The 22,127-nt window shown below is 41.8% G+C and overlaps 3 protein-coding genes and 1 long non-coding RNA gene across 9 annotated transcripts in view; 2 read left to right on the plus strand and 2 right to left on the minus strand.

The window, feature by feature from the left end:
• LOC112250644 (zinc finger protein GLIS1) overlaps positions 1-4,669 on the minus strand; it is a 105,209-nt gene extending 100,540 nt beyond the window's left edge. The window contains exons 1-2 of the mRNA XM_024420965.2: positions 4,463-4,669; positions 3,965-4,281 (exon numbers count right to left, since the gene is read on the minus strand). Coding sequence (XP_024276733.1) covers positions 3,965-4,235 — 271 coding nt within the window. The 5' untranslated portion in view covers positions 4,236-4,281; positions 4,463-4,669. The remainder of the gene's footprint in view (positions 1-3,964; positions 4,282-4,462) is intronic.
• A 3,855-nt stretch (positions 4,670-8,524) lies between these two features.
• dio1 (iodothyronine deiodinase 1) lies at positions 8,525-11,109 on the plus strand. Its single transcript, XM_024420967.2, has 4 exons — positions 8,525-9,009; positions 9,127-9,270; positions 9,549-9,748; positions 10,325-11,109. Exons 1-4 carry the CDS (start codon positions 8,670-8,672, stop codon positions 10,388-10,390), a joined length of 750 nt encoding a protein of 249 aa, XP_024276735.1. The 5' UTR covers positions 8,525-8,669; the 3' UTR covers positions 10,391-11,109.
• Positions 11,110-11,589: 480 nt separating this feature from the next.
• Positions 11,590-14,977, plus strand: LOC112250647. The gene is made up of 3 exons (XR_006083428.1): positions 11,590-13,019; positions 13,308-13,388; positions 13,608-14,977. It is a non-coding gene; the product is annotated as an uncharacterized LOC112250647 (long non-coding RNA).
• Positions 14,978-15,970: 993 nt separating this feature from the next.
• LOC112250648 (single-stranded DNA-binding protein 3) overlaps positions 15,971-22,127 on the minus strand; it is a 31,881-nt gene continuing 25,724 nt past the window's right edge. Inside the window, exons 6-17 of one of the 6 annotated variants that reach the window (XM_024420970.2) lie at positions 21,218-21,292; positions 20,590-20,652; positions 20,303-20,440; positions 19,960-20,024; positions 19,830-19,878; positions 19,406-19,441; positions 19,128-19,182; positions 18,882-18,946; positions 18,465-18,543; positions 18,004-18,032; positions 17,646-17,747; positions 15,971-17,259 (exon numbers count right to left, since the gene is read on the minus strand). In XM_024420970.2, coding sequence (XP_024276738.1) covers positions 17,230-17,259; positions 17,646-17,747; positions 18,004-18,032; positions 18,465-18,543; positions 18,882-18,946; positions 19,128-19,182; positions 19,406-19,441; positions 19,830-19,878; positions 19,960-20,024; positions 20,303-20,440; positions 20,590-20,652; positions 21,218-21,292 — 786 coding nt within the window. In that variant the 3' untranslated portion in view covers positions 15,971-17,229. Of the gene's footprint in view, positions 17,263-17,645; positions 17,748-18,003; positions 18,033-18,464; positions 18,544-18,881; positions 18,947-19,127; positions 19,183-19,405; positions 19,442-19,829; positions 19,879-19,959; positions 20,025-20,302; positions 20,441-20,589; positions 20,653-21,217; positions 21,293-22,127 lie in introns of all 6 variants that reach the window. The other 5 variants (XM_024420969.2, XM_024420972.2, XM_024420971.2 and 2 more) reach the window with 5 other exon arrangements.

Genomic DNA, 22,127 nt, shown 5'->3' on the forward strand with positions numbered 1-22,127 from the left:
AAAAAGGACTATAAATGTTTCTCTTGAATATTCATCCACACAGACCATAACTTCATCCACAACATATCTTGCATTCCCACATTCCCACATTCAACAACAAATCCAGTACAAAAGCATCATAAAGACAATGTCATGATTCATGTTGGTCTGGAACGATGGTGAGGGCACAACGGTGCTCAGCTCAGAGGAGTCAGTCCACATAAATGCTGAGAGACATTCAGAGAGACATATGGTTTGTGTTTGGCCAGGAAAAACAATAATCAAATCCTTTGAGCCTCTTTTTGTTAAAGGATGACCTGCTAATATAAAAGTGGGTTTTGTATCATCATAATTTAGGATGAGGGAGTAATTAAATCTGCCCTCTGCACAACAACAACATAATTTCATATCTTCTCAACAGGATGTAAAGTAGCCTAGGATTTCACACATGAAGTAGACCAGGCTTTCCCCCCACATAATTCGGGTAGGTATACAATGGTGTCTGTCTATATACAATTATGGGCACCCTTGATAAAGATGAGCAAAAAGTCATACAAATACTAAGCCATATTGTATGAAATGTTTTGTGACAATTATAATAGATTATATGAATACAATTGCTCAGATAAAGATTTTGTTAGACCATTCCTCCATACAGAATCTTTCCAGATCCTTGATATCCTTCGTCTGCGTTTATGGATGGCCTTCTTCAAATCAAACCACAGTTTTTCAATGGGGTTCAAGTCCAGAGACTGAGATTACCATTGCAAACTGTTGATTTTGTGGTCAATTAACCTTTTTTTTTGTGGATTTTGATGTGTGCTTGGGGTTATTGTCTTACTGGAAGATCCACTTGCGGCCAATGTTTGGCCTCTTGGCAGAGGCTATCAGGTCTTTGGCTAGGACGTCCTGGTACTGGGTAAAGTTCATGATGCCATTGACCTTGACAAGGGCCCCATGACCAGTGGAAGCAAAATAGCCCCATAACATCCAAGATCCACCACCATATTAAAATAGTATACTGTATGCATTGGTTGAAGCTCAATGTTAAATTCCAATCTCCCTACTGTCATATCTAAGCCAATATGACACCAATGTCGATGAAAATTAGCAAATCAACTTGATTGGAGGTACACAACACACTCCCAGCCTCTCGCCATGAGCCATCTGGCCGTTACCAAGAACCACATACCGAATTGGGTCATTGGCATTAGGAAAAAATAATAATTTTCTTGCACTGACCTAGCTGAATATCTAGGCATCAGTAAGGACGAGACTACAGCATCCATAAAGTGACCATTAGACTTGCCACCTTTCGGACTGAATATGTTTGTAGGGGCAACTGTTTTGATTTCTGCCCATTAAGAACCAATGATGTGCTACCTTTTTGTAGAACTTCTGACAATACTAACATCTTTTCAGTTCTAAAATCAGGCCAAAGCCCTTGGGTTGCACAGAAACAGCGCTAGTAGCTCGCTAACACCAGTTGGATGAGTGGCAAGCTACAAGCAAAGGAAGCTAGCTATACTTTACTATGGAAGGTGTTTCACATGGTTGAAGTTATCTGTGTAAACTGTTGGCCTTGAAACTTGCGTGTAATCAGAACACAACCACATAAGCACAAACAAGATAGCGAATGTCCTTAGCCGCTATTGCCAGTTAGCTAACCAACTAACATTAGCCAGTAACATTAGCTAGTTAGCTAAAAGCCAACAAGACTGTAACATTAGCTGTATGGACAGATTGCGATGCACCGGGACAACTCAATGTTGAAAATATCTCCCACATTCTTCCAAAAAAGCACAGCTAGCTAGCTAGCTAGCTAAGTAAAGTTCATAGTCAACACCAAACTTTGGGAAACTGCCACACTGCTAATGTATAATACACGTAATGGGCATTGCTCATCTAACGTTAACATTAGCTAACGTTACTCCAAACACTAGGCAACCTGGCTTGAATCCTAAGCAACCTGCATACACATTGTTTGAAGTACAATAGATCAACATTGCTACTGTAGTGCTGGAAAACCTTGGTAGAGCATGGGTGGGGTAGGCATTGCAGTGCTCGTGTTTTTCCTTTCTTTTTTGGCCTCTGACTAATGCCTACTTCTCACTTAAAACATTGTTATTCATGTTTTATTTTACAGTAGGTATGGGATTCTTTTCTGCTTATGCATCCTTATTTCAACAGCAAAGAGTTCTATTTTCATGTCATCCAACAAATGTAAAAAACTGGAGTTTGCTAAACGGCACTGGCACTTGGATTGAAACTGGTGCTATAGTCTGATGATATGAAAATAGAGCTCTTTAGCCACGTACACCAGTGGTGAGTTTGGTGTTGAAATAAGGATGCATAAGTAGAAAATATATATTTTTTAAATTCAGCATTCAATATTAGATATAGCTCAGTATTTGTATTACTTATTTTATACAGTCTTTTTCCCCTCATCTTTATCAAAGGCGCCAATCATTTTGGACCTGACTGTATGTATCTGACCGTTGTTTCAAGACAAGGGTATGAAAGGGTCTGAAGACTAGTCACTGCACTCAAGGCCTGTGCATGATTCACAGTCAAAAATAATTTATGATTGAAAAAAATGAGAATATCAAACAAAACAACTGAACTTTTCAGTTCAAGAAATTCTATATTTCTGAATGATGAAAAGGATAAAAAAATATAATTTTATCTTCAAAGCATGCCAGAAAGAAAATACAAAATAATACTGTATGTTTGACAGATTTGAAGCAGACGGTATGCGTGTGTAACTAACGGCAGGGTATCAAACCCAGACCGTCTGCACAACTCACCATCAACATGTTAGCCCACTGAGCTAACGTTTTAGGGGTTAGACATAGGCGCTAACACAAGTATTTAAGTCCCAGACAAGATACTTGCCACATAATACCACTACATCATGAAGCACTACCTGCATTCATCCCAGTACAAAATATCCAATAATTATTTAAACAATTTAATGTTTGTTAATAAACCTGAGTGAGGAGGTTACAAATTAGATTATAGAAAAGCCTTGAGGAATGTTTATTAATCTCAATGATGCTTAAAATTCTAACTATTTTAGGTAATTCACCAAACAAATGACATTTAATCTTAAAATATCTACTATTACATTTACGCTTAAAATGTATTTCTTAAAATAAACATGTGCTAATGGGCTACATAAATAATGTTCTATTAAATGTGTCTATTGAAGTTAGTTCGTACCTATCCAATGACAGTATGTTATCTATAACAGCTCAGTGAAATGGTATCCGCTCATATACTCCAGAGATGTCCGCATCTGTCCACCTCAATCTGTCCTCATACAGAACTTGTTAAATTAAGCACTGTTCCCTAAAGTGAGTGCAGTCACATCTGTTGATGATCCATAGAGGAGAAGTCAAAGTGCTCCATTCTCAGGCTGTCCCTTCACATGTATCACTTCAATCCCTTCACAGGGCTGCGCTGTGTGGCTGAGATGACTTTGATTGTGGTGCTCTTCATGAAATTGGCAAGACTATACATCAGTGACCTCTGCACTTAATTAATGAGGTTGTTATCAACAGTAGAATCCACAACTGCAAACACAGATCTGTCAACCTAAATATACAGTGGATCAAAGAGGAAGAGCATTGCACTTATAAAGACTCCATATGTGGCCAACCAGAAACTCTGGCACAATTTCAGAGTAACCAGATGGATGGGCTGGAAGGAATGACAATAAGGGCTGGAAGGAATGACAATAATAAGATATTATTTGATACACTTATAACAAATAGAATCCCTGTTAGCATAAAAAGTGCAAATTAGAAGCTACAAATGTTAGTCATTGTGTTAATATTGCCCCAATATTAGCATGATACAATTTAGATTTAGACCGCACGTTTCACCACCCCAAAAAAACTGTTGCTTTAAACAACTAGATTTTACTGATAAAATACATTATGCGATACAGATGAGCGCGTTGAATCAAAGGTTAGGCCTTTACCTTGTTCGGGGGAGAGAGAGAAGCAGGCGCGGGGAGATTTGGCTGTCAAAAGGCCTTTCTCTTGAGATCCATAGCGCTCTTCTGGCGCGGCATGCCGCTTTGGACTCGGACATTGCATATGACTCTGGGCTCCAAAACCGTCGTTCCCGATGCGTCTGGCGCAGATGTCCGATTTACTGCTGTACATGGAGAGAGTCAGTCCCGTGAAGTCTGAAAACGATGGGGTTTGGCAGTGACTGACCATCCCGAAGAGTGCTGAGGATTTCTGCATCGGAATTTCGTTGTTCCCAGTGTGTATTTTCTGTGTTCACATTTACCTGTGTTCGGGACAGAAAATCACATTTCCTCTTTAAAAGATTTGAAGACACATCAAACCATCTCCTAAACGTTTGGCATTGTTTTCCGAATTGTAAAATAACATGAAATCTTTGGGGATGATAAATGCAAGAATATACACTGACAAGAAGTGAATGATCTTCATCTCTTGACGACACCTACCTTATCCGACTAATGAACCGTCAAAAGGGGGAGAATATGTATAGCCTATGGTCGGACTCGGTGTACATCAACATCGTCGGCCAAATGCGAAGAAAAGCACGTCTTAACCAACAGCATCCTTTCTGCTTCCATAAACTTTTAACACTTTTCTGAAGTATCAATTCTCAGCATCCAAAACATGCGTCTTCCCTTTGACTGACATCTGATGCATCCACTGAGTCGGCAGTATTCGAGTCATTGCGTCTCTGCGCCAATGAAGGCACTGTCAGTTGGCCAATGGGGGGATATGAAGATATTGATCGAGGAGAGTCGTTTTACAGGGAGAGAAAACTGATGTGCTATTGACGAAACAGCAGATCATGGACAGGTGCCAAGTAAATTATGAGCAAATATCACTACAACCCATATGGCTTTAGGTTATTTAGGACTACAGGCACTTGTAGGGTACTGCAAACTTCAGTTAGAAATCGATTAGGATTAAGGGAACATTTATTTTATATGACAAAGACAAATAAGGGAACATGTTGGAGGGGGATTTCATTGAAATGTATGGTAGCTCTGGTTCACATTGTGATTTGTTTAATATTTTTTTATTAATAAACTATAAAAAGGAAATAGAACAAGTGTCGATGATTTCATAATTATTCATTAAAAGACAGTGCACACGCACGCACACACGGGCAATATAATAAGTAATCTAATTTATGTGACAACATCAATGTTGTTAGCTCAATGTGTGACTTTTAGTTGTTCGTTTTATTTTCAAAGGAAGCACATCATTGAATTATTCAATGTATTTTATTTGAGCTTGTAAGCCTAACCTGACAGTTGTTATAATTGTATTTTGTATTTCCGTCAAATTGTTTGTGTAGGTCAGGGAATTGGAAAGCCTATATGCTTATTTTTCAGAAATTACAGCGTATATCGTATGTTGTTAAGGCATGCACCTATGCATCTGTCTCGTATTAGGTCAGTTTAAAAGTAAGAATTATCATGTGTTGCAAAAATAGACTACAATTATAAGGCCTATGTGAACTAAGCCTGTTCGAGAAAGTTATAGGCCTAAAGACGTCCATCCATATTAACATGAATCACCTAAAACAAATGATGCATTTGATTAGTAAAAATAAATACATTTAACAATATAGGCCTATGCCTATGAATTGGATAAGCATGATAGCACATGCTGTGAGGTTGAGGGTCTAGGATTGACATTTTAAAGATAATAATAATAATAATGTGAAATATATTATTATATTTTTATTATATTATTATATATTTCTCTTAAATAAAATATAGGATGTGAATACCCATAGCCATTCGAGCATATTCGTAATTCAGATAATTATTTAGAAATAGTCTTAGGCCTTGTGGTTTACAACACGTCAACGATATTAGATATAGGGTCATTCCATTTGATTTCAATCACATTTTGACCGTACCCCTTTTGATTTCAATAAAACTTTCTATATATATTTGCCCATGGTAGAAGTGGTCAGAAAGTAGGTGCTCAAAGTTGACTCATTTTGCATACTCCACCCTACCATGAGATATATTATTAATCAAATACATTTTTCAATCAATCAAATGTATTTATAAAGCCCTTTTTACATCAGCAGATGTCACAAAGTGCTATACAAAGAAAAAACAGCCTAAAACCCCAAACAGCAAGCAATGCAGATGTAGAAGCACGGGTGCAGATGTAATATGTGTGTGTCTTCATCTCTGGATAAGATAAACATTTGAGTTTGATATCATTTAAAAGCTTACAAACAGGGTTGTCAAACTAATTTATAAAAATGTTTCTAAAAATGTCTGAACTCTGTTTTTATTATTCATTTTAGCATATGTTGTAGCTTAGACCCTATGTTACATCATCTGAGATGTTTGTGTTGTGCCCGCCATTGGTTGAGACACAGCATGCTCTTGAATACGGGGTGGGTGAACCATGCGTGCCATGTTTTGGCTGATAAATGTACTAAAATGGAATAAAATAACATTTTATTATTATATATACTTTCAACTGGTAGCACAAAGATGGTTGGAGGTCCACACATCAGCGAATGTGGACTTGAATGGGAATATATCAGTTGTTTTAAATTATGCTATCGATCTTCAATGGGAAACCTATTGAAATCATAGAAATATAGATAATAGAATAGAACGTCCTATTCATGTGGACATTCAGGTGGGTTGACCGGTGGCCATCTTTGTGGTAGTAATTTAAAGGTTCATTTCTCGCATTCCTGATGGCAATTTCCCTTGTCACAACAGTGTTCACTGTAATGCCATGATCAGAGGTTGGAGGTAAAAATAACTTGTAACACAAATATGTTGTACATCTCCTTAAGTGTTGCTGTAACTTTTATTATGTGGGTAAGACCAAACGTGAACTTAAGACAAGGATTTGTTTGCATGATTGCCTCCATTCGTAACCACAATGAAAAATCACCTGTTGCCAGCATTTCAATTGCCATAATCACAAACTATGTGCCCTACGTTAATTTGGGCGTTGATTAGTGAAGGGTATAGAAGATAGGGATAAAGTACTTCTTTAAAGAGAGACGCATTGGATAGATCGCTTGGGCACCCTTTGCCCCAGCAGGTCTCAAAAAATAATGTTTCCTTTTCTTGTTTTTTTGTTGTAGAAGGCTATAAATATGTAGGCTGAGTATACATATGCTCCTAACATTTAGGCTGATATCATAATGTATCTTTATTGTTTGTTTGTGAAAACACTGAGTATACAAAACATTAAGAACACCTGCTCTTTCCATGACATAGAGTGACCAGGTGAATCCAGGTTAAAGCTATGATCCCTTATTGATGTCACTTGTTGATCTGCTTCAATCAGTGTAGATGAAGGGGAGGAGACAGGTTAAAATAAGGATTTTTAAGCCTTGAGACATTGATTGTTTATGTGTGCCATTCAGAGGGTGAATGTGCAAGACAAAATATTTAAGTGTCTTTGAACAGGGTATGGTAGTAGGTGCCAGGCGCACCGGTTTGTGTCAAGAACTGCAATGCTGCTGGGTTTTTCACGCTCAACAGTTTTCCGTGTGTATCAAGAATGGTCGACCACCAAAAGGTCATCCAGTCAACTTGACACAACTGCGGGAAGCATTGGCGTCAACGTGAGCCACCATCCCTGTGGAACGCTGCTGACTGACTCCTTGTAGAGTCAATATTAGAAAGGTGTTCCTAATGTTTGGTGTAGTCAGTGTATTTTCATGTTTTTTTTTCCCCAAAGCTCCCTCTGCTGGGATCTTTTTGATTGGGCCAATATTGACTTTGTGAATCTATAATTACACCCCCTTGTGTGTGGCCTGTATATGTTGTTGTAACATTGCCTCCTATGCATTCTGAAGAAGGGGTCATACCCAAAACATTTGTAAGGCAATACAAAATATGTTCATTTAAGTTTACTTAGTGGACAGCTGTCTTATTTTTGTTCAACTTGAATTTCAACTATGTACCAGCTAAATTGCTGGTAGTGATCTAGCTATGCTATGTCTCGACCGATTGTGAGCACAACACAAACACCTCAGATTATGTTAAAAAAAGGGGTTAAACTACAACATATAGATGGGGGAAAAAACAGGAGTTTACATGTTTATAGACAATTTGACAGCCTTGTTTGTAAGAGATAAAGTGATAAAGACATGGAGGCCTAGTGGTAGGGTGGGGTATCGGCATCACTTGAAGACAACTTCTACCATGGGCAAATATGTATGGAAAGTTATTGAAATCAAATGGAACGACCATATAGTATACTGGTTGACGACAATAGCGGACATGAATATCAGTGAAGTACGGCTGAGGAGTGACATCTAGTGGATGATTCAGTGTCTGGTCAACACACACACGCACTTCTTATTCCTAGTCCTAGAGATACATTTGTTAAGTGCGCTCACAAGGGGTAGTTTACGGTAAATTCAATCGTCCAAATTATCCAAAATGGATCTCAAATACATGGATGGGCTCAAGCAGTATGGTGTAAAAAAAAAAAAATAGGCCAAAATCTATTAACAACATTCTACTTTACTCTGTCAAATCGCATACATGTCAGGGGTAAAAGTAACGTTTAGTCAAAAGCCCACAAAGGCGGTCGATGAGGGAGTGTTTGTTTGCACAACGTTCCACTCGGCCATAAAATAGACTATAAATCACGCATAGGCTATTGTTTCGCTGAGCACCAAAGAAAAATATGATATTAATATGGAAATGGTTCATTTATCTGTCAATGCCATGTTTATTTTGCTTTGCGTTCATGCAATTTGTCTTTCTCACGCTTCTGAATTTGATTTCACGAAGCTTGACCAAGAAACTTATCTTAAAAATGGGCGAAAAGGTAACTATGACCCAGAATCCGAAGTTCAAGTATGAAGATTGGGGACCGACTTTTATGTCATGGAATTTTGTCAAGACCATCCTAGGGCACATGTGGACTAATGTCGGTCAAGAAGCTTTTGTGGGCAACAATGCTCCCGACTCACCAGTGATTACATTGGACGGCAAGATTACCAGTATCTACAACTATTTGAAAGGTGAGTAGACGACTGCTCGTGTGCAGTATAGTCAGTAGTATCATGCCAGTTATTTGATCAATTTCCTTTCTAAATACTAGGCTACAATAATGTTCTCTCTTTTTTTTTGTCTGTCAGACAACAGACCACTGGTGTTGAGTTTTGGAAGTTGTACCTGACCCCCGTTCATGTATAAACTTTGCGAGTTCAAGCAACTCGTCAAGGACTTCGGCGATGTGGCAGACTTCCTGGTGGTCTACATTGCCGAGGCGCATTCAACAGGTGAATGATGTGGAGGTGGTCATTGGTCAAATATCCGGACATCCGGTCAAATATCCACCTTTGCTCAATTAGCCTGGGGACTATGTTATTGGTCAAATGAATAGTACAAGATCATATAGACCTATGTGATGATGGCAATTATTATAACGCTAATTTAAGAATTATAACTGATTGTGGCTTTTGTTTAATAATCGGTTATATTAAAATAAGGTATATAGCCTAGGCTTCACAAATATCAAGCCACTACAATCCTCACTGTGATTTTCTCTCTGCTTCAGATGGTTGGGTCTTTGCCAACAACGTTGACATTACTAAACACCGAAACCAGGAGGAGCGGCTGGCTGCAGCACAGTTCCTGGTCAAAGAGGACCCCCTGTGCCCCATCGTAGTGGATGAAATGAAAGACACCACAGCTAGTAAATATGGTGCTATTCCAGAGCGGCTGTATGTGCTGCAGGCAGGAAAGGTTGTTTATAAGGTAAGGACAGTTAAGAACATTTAAGTGTTAAGTAAAAAAGACAAAACATAGATCAAATGATTTAAAAAAAATCTGCGTAACAAAACTGATGGTGCGCAAATGTAAAGAGAAATCAAGGTGCACTTCTTGTCTGGAGTTTTTGGAATCCTGCCAAAGCATTCTTTGCTTTCTGGCTCACATGGACACATCCTGACTCAGTAGTTTTTCAGACTTATGGGAAAGGATATTTGGAACACAGTGAAGGCTGTTGAACTTCTGTTACACAGGTATTTTATTGTATTTTTATTTAACCTTTTTTTAACTAGGCAAGTCAGTCAACAAATTGTTATTTACAATGACGGCCTACCAAAAGACCTTCTGCGGGGACGGGGCCTGGGATTAAAAAATGTATACAAATAAATAACATAAATATAGGTACAACCATATCATACAAAGGTATAGGCCTATAAGACCTGTTAGGCACCTGAATCTCTCACTTTCTTTTGTGAGTCTCATAGAGAGGAGTCTGTCTCACAGTTCACCAATAAATCTACTTGTTGCTCCTGTCTAAATCACCAGTCTTCTGTCTGTTACCAGGGAAAGATTGGGCCAAGAGGCTACAGCCCTGAGGAGGTGCGTTCCTTCCTGGAGAAAATGAAGTAGGAAGAGGTGAATCACATCTGTCATTTTAACTCTTTTTCTGTTATTTTTTGTTATCTTATCTCATGCCCATATTATTATGTGCAATTCTGCTCTCTGGCATCCCAATTATCCACCTTTTTAGTTTGGAGACTATGTTTTTTAGTGACAGACACAGATCAAGCCTATGGTCTCTGTAACCCGATGAGGAGAAACCTGGAGAGAGACCATTCAATCAGAATGGATGGGTTGATAAAACAAGGAACTTATCATAGGAAATAAAGGTGGTTGTTAATTCTGACCTTTAGTAAAAATCCAGGTTGCGGTTCAGGTCAGAGTTGTTATATTGTATTGACATAACTGCACTATCATACCTTTTCTAAGGGCCGAGTGTGAAACAAGCCTTTTGGCTGCTAGATTATCAATATATATTAGGTACGGGATCTTGTACTTTACATAACATTAAGAATTTCTCAAATGTAGGTCGGTCTAGTTGATGTGTAATAGCCATATATTAATTGCACTGGCATATCTGTAAACATTGTCTTGATACATTGTCTATGAATGTTCATAAGTTACTTTGGGATACAACTTCTTTTTCCATGATGATTACAGTGCAAACCTCTGGTCATTGTAATTTGATGAACTGAAAGCAGTTTTGTTGCTAAATAATTTAGGAGCATTTAGAGCATGTTGTTGTGATGAGGATATACCTGCTTATTAAAAACTGATGTTGCCCTTGGGATCATTGTTTATTTAAAAAATTATATATATATTTGCATGTTTTCATTATATGATTAATTGTTCAAAATTCTCACAAGATTATTGACTTCATACACTGAGTATACCAAACGATAGGAACACCTTCCTAAAATGAGTTGCCCTCAGAACAGCCTCTATTTGTCGGGGCATGGACTCTACAAGGTGTCAGTTGACAGTGTTCCACAGGGCTGCTGACCAATGTTGACTCCGACGCTTCCCACAGTTTTGTCACGTTGGCTGGATGACCTGGTGAACCATTCTTGATGCACACGGAAAACTGTTGAGTGTGAAACTCAGCAGCATTGCAGTTCTTGACACAAACCGGTGTGCCTGGCACCTACTACCATATCCCGTTCAAAGGCACTTAAATCTTTTGTCTTGCCCATTCACCCTCTGAATGATAATTCATGTCTCAAGGCTTAAAAATCCTCCTCTAACCTGTCTCGCCATCTACACTGATTTGAAGTGGATTTTAACAGCAACATCGGTAAGGGATCACAGCTTTCACCTGGTCAGTATGTCATTTGTCAAATCAGTGTATCGTAACAGAAGATGAGACATAAAGAAGTTGTTCTCATCAGTCCATCTGCACGTCACATGACTGTGCCTCGCCCTGGGCCTGTCCCAAATGGCACCCTATTCCCAATATGGTGCACTATATGGGAATTGACTACCATTTGGGACATAGGCCGTGCCTCCCCTTGTTGTTATTGAACAGGTCACCTCCCAAGCAGTAAAAATAAACATTGCAGACGCCTGCCAGATCTAAAAACGCCTGGATAGGTGCTACACATTCAGCTAACCACATCATATGATATAGGAATCTGATACCCGACTGCACAGTCAATTACGTGGCGTGCCACCATTGGTTGATGCAATATAATGTCGGCCTGGAACGGGACCAAGACCACAAACGGAACAAACATCCACCCATTTTTACAAGATAAATCAATAATCTGGCTCCATGCAGTGTATAGTATTCCCATGACAGCCTCGGCTCGTAAGACATAAGCACACAAATAAAAAAGCACAATGCAAAAATCAAAGAGAAACCTGGAGGCATAACTCAAGGTTATATGTGAATTACTAGGATACGGTGAACAAACTGTTTAGTTTTGCTACAACTTTCCAAACAATCTTGTGAGGAGGACCTAAGCCAGCGAGGGAGAGGTTGGTTGGCTCGTCCCCAGCCAGGCCACATCCTGTTTCAGTGGATGTGTCCCAAATCACATCCTATTTCCTTTACAGTACACTGCTTTTGACCAGATCCCTATGGGCCCTGGTCAAAAGTAGTGCATTGCAACAGGACTAGCGTGCCATTTGGGACACGTGAAGTGAGGAAAAACGACTGGATTCACTGGAACAGTTTAGGCCTAGTTCCTATTGTGAGGCAGGAGTCAACATGCTAGATGTCTGTCAGACCTCTCCCCTACAAGACTGGCTGCATTTTAATCCAAAAATGTTGTATCCTTCCACACTGTTTCCCCCTTAGCAAATCTGAAATAACTAAATAGGTGAGAGCTATATGAAACTCTATATGAACTATATGAATCTATTGCCCAATCACTACAGCTATCCAGTGGTTGCAGAATCAGAGAGGAGAGAAGTGGGCAATAGCTGGGACAAGTGGATGAGCTTTTCGATTGGAACACAGCCCTGAGCATAGTAGAGGGATGGGCTTGCCCAGTGTGCAGAATAAATGCAGATCCTTATATTGGTTTGCTGTAAATATTTTTGTACAGTGACAGGAACTTGGCAGTGCTACAATGCAAGGTGAGGGGGGCTGAGTAGCAAAGGCAATCCACAGAAAGCACATAAGGGGGAGGGAACAGGTACGAGTGTAACGATTGCTCCTGTCCATTCCCCATTGCAGCAGAGCCAACCTGGGCAGGTAAGAGCAAAACCTCGGCAGAACCATCTATTCATCTGTAGTGGGTCGCCGAGCTCTATTGGATGGTGCACTATTAGCATAGATGGATCAAATCTATGTTGCATTGTAAAACAAGACATTTTGTATAGTAGATATTGATTATTTGCTTAGCGTCAATATCAGTGACATATTTAACGGTTTACAGTTGTTTAAAATTGAAATTATTTTCAAATGTGTGGTTTATGGGCTAAATGGGCAAAAAAATATGTGGTGTGGACATCATCACTTGAACTTACCGCCACTGTTTAGAAATGGCAGCCAAGCACGCCAGAGGCAGCGAGGTTCCAGCCACTGCCTCAGTGAGAGAGAGCCAGGAGAAGAGCAGTAGAGGTACAACAAGGCACCATATAAACCTATAACTATTGTAATGGGGGACAAAATAAAAAATAAAACAGTACATGAGTGTTGCCTGATCAATTTGGAATGTTTTTGTGTCCAGCCTTGAAACAGAAAGTACACAATGATGAATGTCTTCTTAGTGTATCTACTAGATGTTTATTATTCAAATGGTGTGTCCACTGATCTTTTGTGTCTATATGTTAATCACAGGTGTCAGGGGGAGCCCCTTCATTGCTCCGTAGGCAGTCGTCTAGGCCAGCTCCCAGCCAGGCTCATGCCCACACTAAACCCCAGGTCCTCTTCAGCCTGAAAGGGCTCGTCGCCACCCAGAAGTTCTCCAAGGCACTCAAGGTGGGGGCACAGTATTCCCTACATAGTGCACTACTTTTGACAAGGGCTCTGGTCACAAGTAGCGCACTACATAGGGAATAGGTTGTAATTTGGGACGTAGTCAAGGTAAAGCCCCTCAAGGAGCCAGAGGACCCATTCAAACCAATGGGACATGTTCAGTAGGAAGAAAACATTTAAGAACAGAGTGAAACTGGGAAGTTCACTGTGAATATAAATGCATGTTGATGCAAACTGTTTTGCAATGGTGGGCCCTACTGAACATGACCAAGTGTTTCTCATTGAATACCTAATTGAATCACTACAGTCTGCCAGTGAAGTATCTCTTTTTAACCTTCACGTTGTATTCATTCGGATGAATAAATGATGGATATAGAACATAAGTAGACATTGGTCGTATTCACTAGGAACAAAATGGAAGCAACGGTATGGGACGACCTGAACCTGTCCTTGTTTTCGTTTTCCGTATTTAGTGTTCACTAATAAATATGACCCTGTTGTCATACTGGATCGCTCTGTTAAGTTTTTAATTGTGTGTACTCAGGAACGCATTGCACTGAAGATTGCAATGAGGAACATCCCGGCAAGGAAACCTATTGTTATAGTCAATGAGCAGGTCAGATCAACACATACATATAGCTACACGCTAAAGTTGAACAGAACAGCCCTGATCTTTCACCAGTAGTCTAGCCACTTAGCCAACATTTACCCCTCCCCCTGGCCTGGGCATATCTCAGTCTAAAGTGGCTTTGTTTCATCTCATTTCCTTCATCTGCACTGATATAGAAGAAACCGGACAGACAAAGGCAAATTCCTGGTGGCCAACCGTCATGTTGCATTCGCATTTCCTGTGTTTTCAGAGCAGTGCCCATAAATGAGATAAGACAGAGGCATTTTAGACTGTTAAGACACATCCCTGGCTGTCTCTTCGGATTCAATCTCAATTTTAGGTCCTTGATTCTTCATGTCTTCTCTCCTCACCTTCCCAAAGTGCATTGGAGGAGAACAGCAGAGGGGAGGAATCCCAGATCTTGTCCTCCAATGCACTTTGGAGCAGAAAGTGAGGACTCAGCCGGCTGTACCGACTCCGATAGCGTGTCTCGAGTGAGCCATGTTTCCATGGCTCACATGGTGTGCCCCTTGGTGGGGGCTTGAGAAATCAAGGAAATATGTTTGGGATTCACCTCTACTCTTCAGGTGCCAGCAGGTTCGGCCCAGCCTGCCGAGAAGTTCCCCTGCGGCCTGGTCCATCGGATGCGGCAGGACTTCCTGTCATCTCGGCTGGAGGCCATGGATTATAGCGCCCCCTCCTGTGGTGGTCTGGTCAAGGCGCTGAGTGAGGAGGTGAAGGCTCTGATGAGGACTGTGTGTCCTGACCGCTACCGGCTGGTGTGTACTGTGGCGCTAGGCCAGCTGGGTCCAGAGGGGCAGCAAGGATATGGAGGGCTCGTACTGGCTAGTCGTAGTCTCTGGGATCCCCATACAGACACCTGTGTTGCCCACACCTACCAGAGCCAAGAGATGTTCTGTACTTCGAGTAAGGTAGAAGTTGACAAAGGCCCTAATCCGATATATGAAAGTGGTCCGAAAAAAATAACACAGGGTATGCATCCCAAATGGCACCCTATTCCCTATATAGACCTCTGGTCAAAAGTAGTGCACTATGGTCCCTAGTTGAAAGTAGTGCATTAAATAGGTTAAAGGGTGCCACTTGGGAAGCATACCTTGAACTAGAGGTCACCAGCACTACAGTCACTTACTGTCTGTCCAATTTGTATGAACGACTCATCTGCTGTTCTTTGTAAAACAGTAATAATCATATTTGGAGTGTACTTGAATAAAACAAATGTATTTATGTATACAAGTTGTGAGGTTTAAATATTTGTTACTAAGTCTTCCCTTGGACACTTCCCTGATATCTATTGTCAGACATTTGGAGTGAGTTATGGTGTTTTGTGAACGTGTGTGTGTGTGTGTGTGTGTGGCTGCTTGTATTACTATCTTCGTGGGTACCAGAAATCTCCACACAGATAATAAAACAGTTATTTTAGGTTAGGGGTTAAGGTTAGTGTAAGGGAAAATAGGATTTAGAATGGAAATGAATGTGTTCCAGACAAGGATTGTAAAACATGAGTGAGAGAGTGTCAAGGTAATTAAATAGTGTCCAAATCACCCTACTTGCTTTGAAAAGTGGCAAACAGGGAAAAAAGGAAATGGACAAGAAGTTAAGTTATTGTAAAATTATATTAACAGCACTCTTTCCCCCAATTTGAAAAAAAATATATATACCAGCAACAGGTGTATAATGCTTAATATTCACAGAAAATGAAATAAACATTCACATTTACAAGACTGCCGCTAAGTTTATGATACTAGAATTGGTTTACAAAGCTTTAACTAATCTTGAAATAACTGGGCCAATACACGTAGTCAAATTTGTATCAAAATATTTAAAAAAATAACCAAACAAATACATTGAGAAAAAAAAAAAAAAAAACTACCAATCTGTATCTCAGGTAACAATGGGTTTAACTTTCATCATCACCGTGATGGAACAGTAGGAAAACAGACTGCTACAACGATGGTGAGAAAAAAGGGCACAGAGTGTTAAGCACAGGCAGGGAAGAGGTTAAACACACCACATGTGGACTGGAGCAGCACTAGGTAGTATGTTGTACAAAGATCTTAGTCATGCACCCTCCCCACCCCACCCCCATTGAATCCACACCCATGGTTTAGCCCAAGTTAGCTTTCCCCTTGACAGAACAAGAACAGCAGTCCGACTGTTTAAATAAAAAGCAACATAAAACCAGTGCAGAATAAGATCGCTCTCCTCGACAAAAACAGAACCCACAAAACACATTCCCTATCGACGCATCGCATCCGATCCGACATTTTAAAAACCCTCGCTGAGCACTTCGAAACTGTTACAGGCCCTATTCTTACTAAGGCCCAATTCGATCGCACCACTTCCCTTTGAAAATGTGGCTAAATAGTTGGGGGCTAGTACATCGGGACAAAGTCATTCAATGGAGTGGTCACAGAGTTACAGGCAGATTCAGACGCCATGTTTTCAGACTAGTCTTGTGACATACTACATGTGGCTGAGCGCGGGATCAGAAAAATGAAAACAAAAAGATACATTTCTCCTAGTTCACAATGCACACTTCAGTGTTTTAGGTGGCAAAAGCTGAAACGGGTTCTGCACTACTTGCACTACAAAGCAATAATTAAAGCACGTGTCATGTATGCAGTAGTTTCCGTCGCTGGTTTCGTCACACTTGGGGTGGTGATTATAGAAGAACTGTCCTTCATTTGGAACGAGGAGGAGCAGAAGTCACCAGCCATTTTGAAAATGTGTATATCAGCATTCTGGAATTGTGTGGAACCAAAATGGCACTCTGTCCCTGGTTCTGTGCTGATGTGTTTTGGCCATGTCCTGTTATGAGCTCAGATCCTCAGTGATGGCAGATGGAGGGGGATGTCACACACTCATCGTCATGGTAGGGGAGTACTGCTGAGGGGTACAGACGGGAAAAGGGTTAAAAATCAGGAAAGCCTATTAGAATGGGCTGACACAAACAAAGCCAAAACTGTTACTTGGCAACCGCCCAGTGCCCCCACACTACACCGCCACTCTAGAGTCAATGATGGGATCACTGTGGCTTTGCCTGACTGTCAAGGTACCACCACTGGAGTCAATACTGCCCTTTAAGCCCTACAGTACACATAGGCTTTGTTACTGGCAACAGTGGCCTCAGCTTGGTCGTGTTCATTAGGCATCAAACGGAACAAAACTGCACAGGAAAAAGTAGGGGACAACTCATTTTAAAAACATTTTCTATTGCATGCCCTAATGAAAACAGTCCATAGAGCTGCATGGTGGGGTAGGGAGCTTACATTCTCACTCTGAAAGGAGTGCAGGAAGTTTCCGCCCAACTCGTCGCCATCCCTCGGGGTTCCAGGAGGGTTGCTAATGCCACTTAGATTGTTTGGGGAGTTCTACGATAGGGCAGGAAAGAGAGTAAGTAAATTGGGCCACTAGCAGTCGCCTCAGTGCCCGTCTGTCGTGCCATCATGTCCACTCTTGACATTGACAGCAATGAAGTTGGCAAAGAGCATAAACAGATCTGGGACCAGGCTAAACAATAAGTAGTAGATGCAAACAAATGTATTGCTTACGTTTTATGAAGGAAGTCAAAATGATTTGTCATGTTTTGATAGGAATCTAGATATATGGCCATGTTATAATATTCACCTTGTTGAGTCCGTCCATGTCACCAGAGCCTAAGAAAGAGAGAGAACAATTCACAGTCCAAAATTAAAACCTTGAAGTGATAATGCAAAAGGTGCCCCAGTGGAAGTGTTCCTTGCGTCTTTGGCCAGATTATGCGAAAGTCTGGCACCTCTGCTGAGAATCCGTCTCCTTGCTTCACATCACGGGTTTGTCTATTACACAGTGTACGTCCCATATGACACACTATTCACTATGTAGTGCACCCCTTTTCACCAGAACCCTTTGGGCCATGGTCAGCAGTGCACTACATAAGGAATGGGGTGCCATTTGGTACTGTACCATACGTTCAGATTGACTGAGTCTGCAAGTATTCCCAGCCAGTCATACACTAGTCAATACTGTTATTCCCTAAACCAAATCCCAAATTGAGACTTGAAGCTCTGGCGTTGTTGTGTTGTAACAGTGGCGGAGTAGAGTGTTACCTAGCGATCCATTCATGTGGTGTGGCTCCATGCCCGCCATGGCGCCTAGGGGCCCGTCAGAGCCGGGGCCCATAGGGAACTGCAGCATAGGAGACACAAGCGCTGCCTTAGTACACATGTCAACAGGACAAGCACCACTATCAAACGAGACTGGGCCAGGGAGAAACAGTGTGCATCCCAAATGGCACCCTATTCCCTACATAATGCACTACCTCTTACCAGCCCCCCAAGGCTCTGGTCGAAAGTAGGTCACCATGTAGAGAATAGGGTGCCATTTGGGATGCAGCACAGTTTCATTATGGAGGACGAGAAAACTCGGAAAGATATGACTGGAAGAAACATCTGGCGATGAAGAAACAGGAAACAACGTGACTGCAACAGATGTGAGGAGAGGGCTGGGGCGAGAAGGAGACTCACATTTGATCGGTTGCCAGGTCCAGTGTTGATCATAGTGTAGAGATTGTCCCCAGAGTTGTTAGAGTCTGAAAAGTGGTTCATACACAAATCACTCCAGATTATGATGATGATGATGATCAATAGACGAGTGTACGTGAGGTAAATGAGAACAGCCAAAGATGGCATACAGTCATTGAAGACTGAGGTTATTTGCCAAGACATTTTGACATGCATTCCTGTTCCTCTGTGAAGATTTGGTGTACCTACCAGCAGGGCTGGGCATAACAGGGGTTCCAGGGGGTCCCCCTCCACCAGAACCTCCCTTTAGAGTGGCAGGAGAACACAAAACTATTACAATTCAACAGGAAACCACAACATCGGCAATGCAGCTGTATCAGGTCAGATTCTACCTGCACCAATACAATCAATTAAGACTGTTGAAAGACAATACTACAATAGTGGCTTCAAATGGGTGAAATATAAACACTGCCGTAATGGCCAGTGTGTGCGTTTGTGTGTGAGGGCTCATCGGAGAGTGTGCTTACCCCGTACGCTCCAGGAGAAGGTGATGAGTAAGGCATCTGAATCAATCACAACAGAAACATTACTGCCCAGGAACAGGGATTTATGTACTCGCCTCTCAAAACATCACCATTCATCGTTTTAGCATCATCCTATCATCGTCAGTATCAACGGGGTGTGTCCCAAGTGTCCTTATTCTCCACGTAGTGCACTACTTTTGAACAGAGTCAAAAGGGCCCCTGGGCGAAAGTAGTACGCCAGAAAGGGAATATGGCGTAATTTAGGACGTAGCCTGGGATACATAATACTACAATTACATCCAGAACTTGGTAATGCATTGGGCCTCCAGAGCTCTTACTGAGAGAGGACGGACACAGACCGGTGCAATCTGAGCCGATAACATCATGGTGTGTGTGTGTGTGTGTCTAAAGTGGAAATTGGACTCACAGAGTTGCCATTGTTTGGATTGGGCCACGGCCGTCCAGCACCTGGGCCCCTGCAATACAGCGAGAGAAACCAGTTAGATATCAACACACACTGGTGATGTATAATGTATTAAGATGGAGAGGAGGCTCACATGTTCACTCCTGGCATCCCGGGGCCCATAGAGTTGTGTGGAGGCCTCATCCCACCACCAAAGTTCTGCAATGACAACCAAGAGTCAGACTACCATAACATAACCAAAGGGGAGGGGGGGTTGGAAAGACATGGTTCATGGGGAGGGTGTCTGTAATCAACAACTTGGAATCCAAGGAGACCGACTGGAAGGGTGATGTTGCACAGGCAGTTTGAAAAACGAATGGGCTAGTCTGAAAGACTACAAGCAAACTGTTGAGAAATACTAGCTGCTCATAGATGGGTGTAACAGTGCAAGCCTGACAAAAATAATAGAATTGGGGCATATCAGTAGTGTGGTCTACCTGGGGTCCTGGCCCCATAGGGCCCATGCCTCGAGGGCCACTCATTCTCTGCATCGGTCCCAAGTTAGGATGGCCTTGTGGTCGTGTGTGGTCCATGTTTTGGAGCATGGGATGGGGGCCAGGGCCACCGCCAGGAGGCTACAAGGAAGAAGAGGGATGGGTGAACACTTGTCAAATAAAACAAGACAAGACATGCTATCAAACCTTACTGAAGTAAGGCTCTTTTGTTAAACTGATGGCAGTACTGTAGTGGTGGTGGAGAATTATGGGTACAGTAGTTTGTTTACCTGATTGCCCATCCTGATAGGGGGACCTCGTGGGCCTCCAGCGACACGTAGGTTCATGAAAGACTAAACCGCAATAAATTTATCAGCGTTTCCTTCACAACAACAATTACATTGAACAGCCATGCATTTTTCCCCCTCACTGATTTTCCAGACGGAGGAATACGTTTCACTTTTAATAGAACATAATAGCCTAGTTTTTTACCCTATGCAAATATGCAACACAAGAACTAGCTACACAAAATGGCGATCCTGCGTAGCTGTATCGTGTTACAAATAGGCTATGAGAGTACGCAGAACGGGCCTTTTTACGTAGCTAATTGCATAGGTTATAAATGAGGCTTAATGGTATAGTTTCCGATAACATATTTTAAAACAAGTGTGATTATGCACTGCCGCCAAAAGCATCAAGCCAAAGGACATAGAGGGTACAGACATACATCAAGTGGGCATGGGTGGGGCGAAATGTCTTCCCAATATGAAAGCATATAAAGAAACAGGAGTGCCAACAGAGAGCCGTAGTGTCCCAAATTACACCCCATTCCCTAGATAGTGCACTACATTTGACCTGGGCCCTGGTCAAATGTAGTGTACTATAATCATTTGGGACACCCTGAGAGAGCAGCGGTACCTGGCTGTGGGGTCCCATCATAGTGTTAGGGGGAGGAGGCTGGGGGTGAGGAGAGCCTTGGGGACCAGGTGGACCCTGTGGCGTCACAGAGAAAAAGTGACAGAGGGAGGGAGAAAGAAGCAGAGAAAGGAGGGTTACTGAGCGGAGGAGAGTGCAAGAGGGTGGTGGGCAAATGCTAAAAGCTGTGCTTAGGAAAGAGGGTTGGGTGTATCCGTTGATCATTCTCTCCTTCCAGGCACAGTAAGAGAGTGTGAAAAAAGAGACGGTGCAAGTGAGAGAGGTAGAGAGGATGTGTGCTAGCCAGAACAGCAGCCAGCTTGTGATCACTGCCAATTACCACCGAATCAATTAAGCCCTGCTTTACAGCAGCTGCCCCAAACACTGTCACTATGGAGCTAATGACAGGGTTGTCTAATTAACACCACTTGCATATTCGAATGACTGACAAAGAGAGAGCTGTCCGTGTGTGTGCCTGCAGCGTTTCCTCTAGGGTGTTTTTCAGCAGCGGGGGTTTACAGAATGACTGAGGTCACTCCTGGTGACTTTAAAAAGACATTCTACTCCTAAATGCAAGGACCTGTTGACACCATCTGAATAGAACTGATGCGCGCCACTGCGCTGCAGGGAGCTGAGGAGCAAGCGGTGGCTGTGCGCTCGTGGCTCTCATTCGTGCCACTGCTCGCTCGGTTTGCTACAAACATAAGCACCATTTCTACTTGCCCAGAGTCAGATGAACTCATGGATACCATTTTTATGTCTCTGCATACCGTTTGAAGGATGTTTCTAATTGGTGCTAGCGCAATAGCTAATTAGCATTAGCGCAATGACTGGAAGTATACAGGAACAGCTAGCATGCTAGCAAAAGTATTCATTTGAAAGTATCCACACCTCTTGTCTTTTTCCACATTGT

This window comes from Oncorhynchus tshawytscha, linkage group LG05 (genome assembly GCF_018296145.1).
Source record: "Oncorhynchus tshawytscha isolate Ot180627B linkage group LG05, Otsh_v2.0, whole genome shotgun sequence".
NCBI lineage: Eukaryota > Metazoa > Chordata > Actinopteri > Salmoniformes > Salmonidae > Oncorhynchus > Oncorhynchus tshawytscha.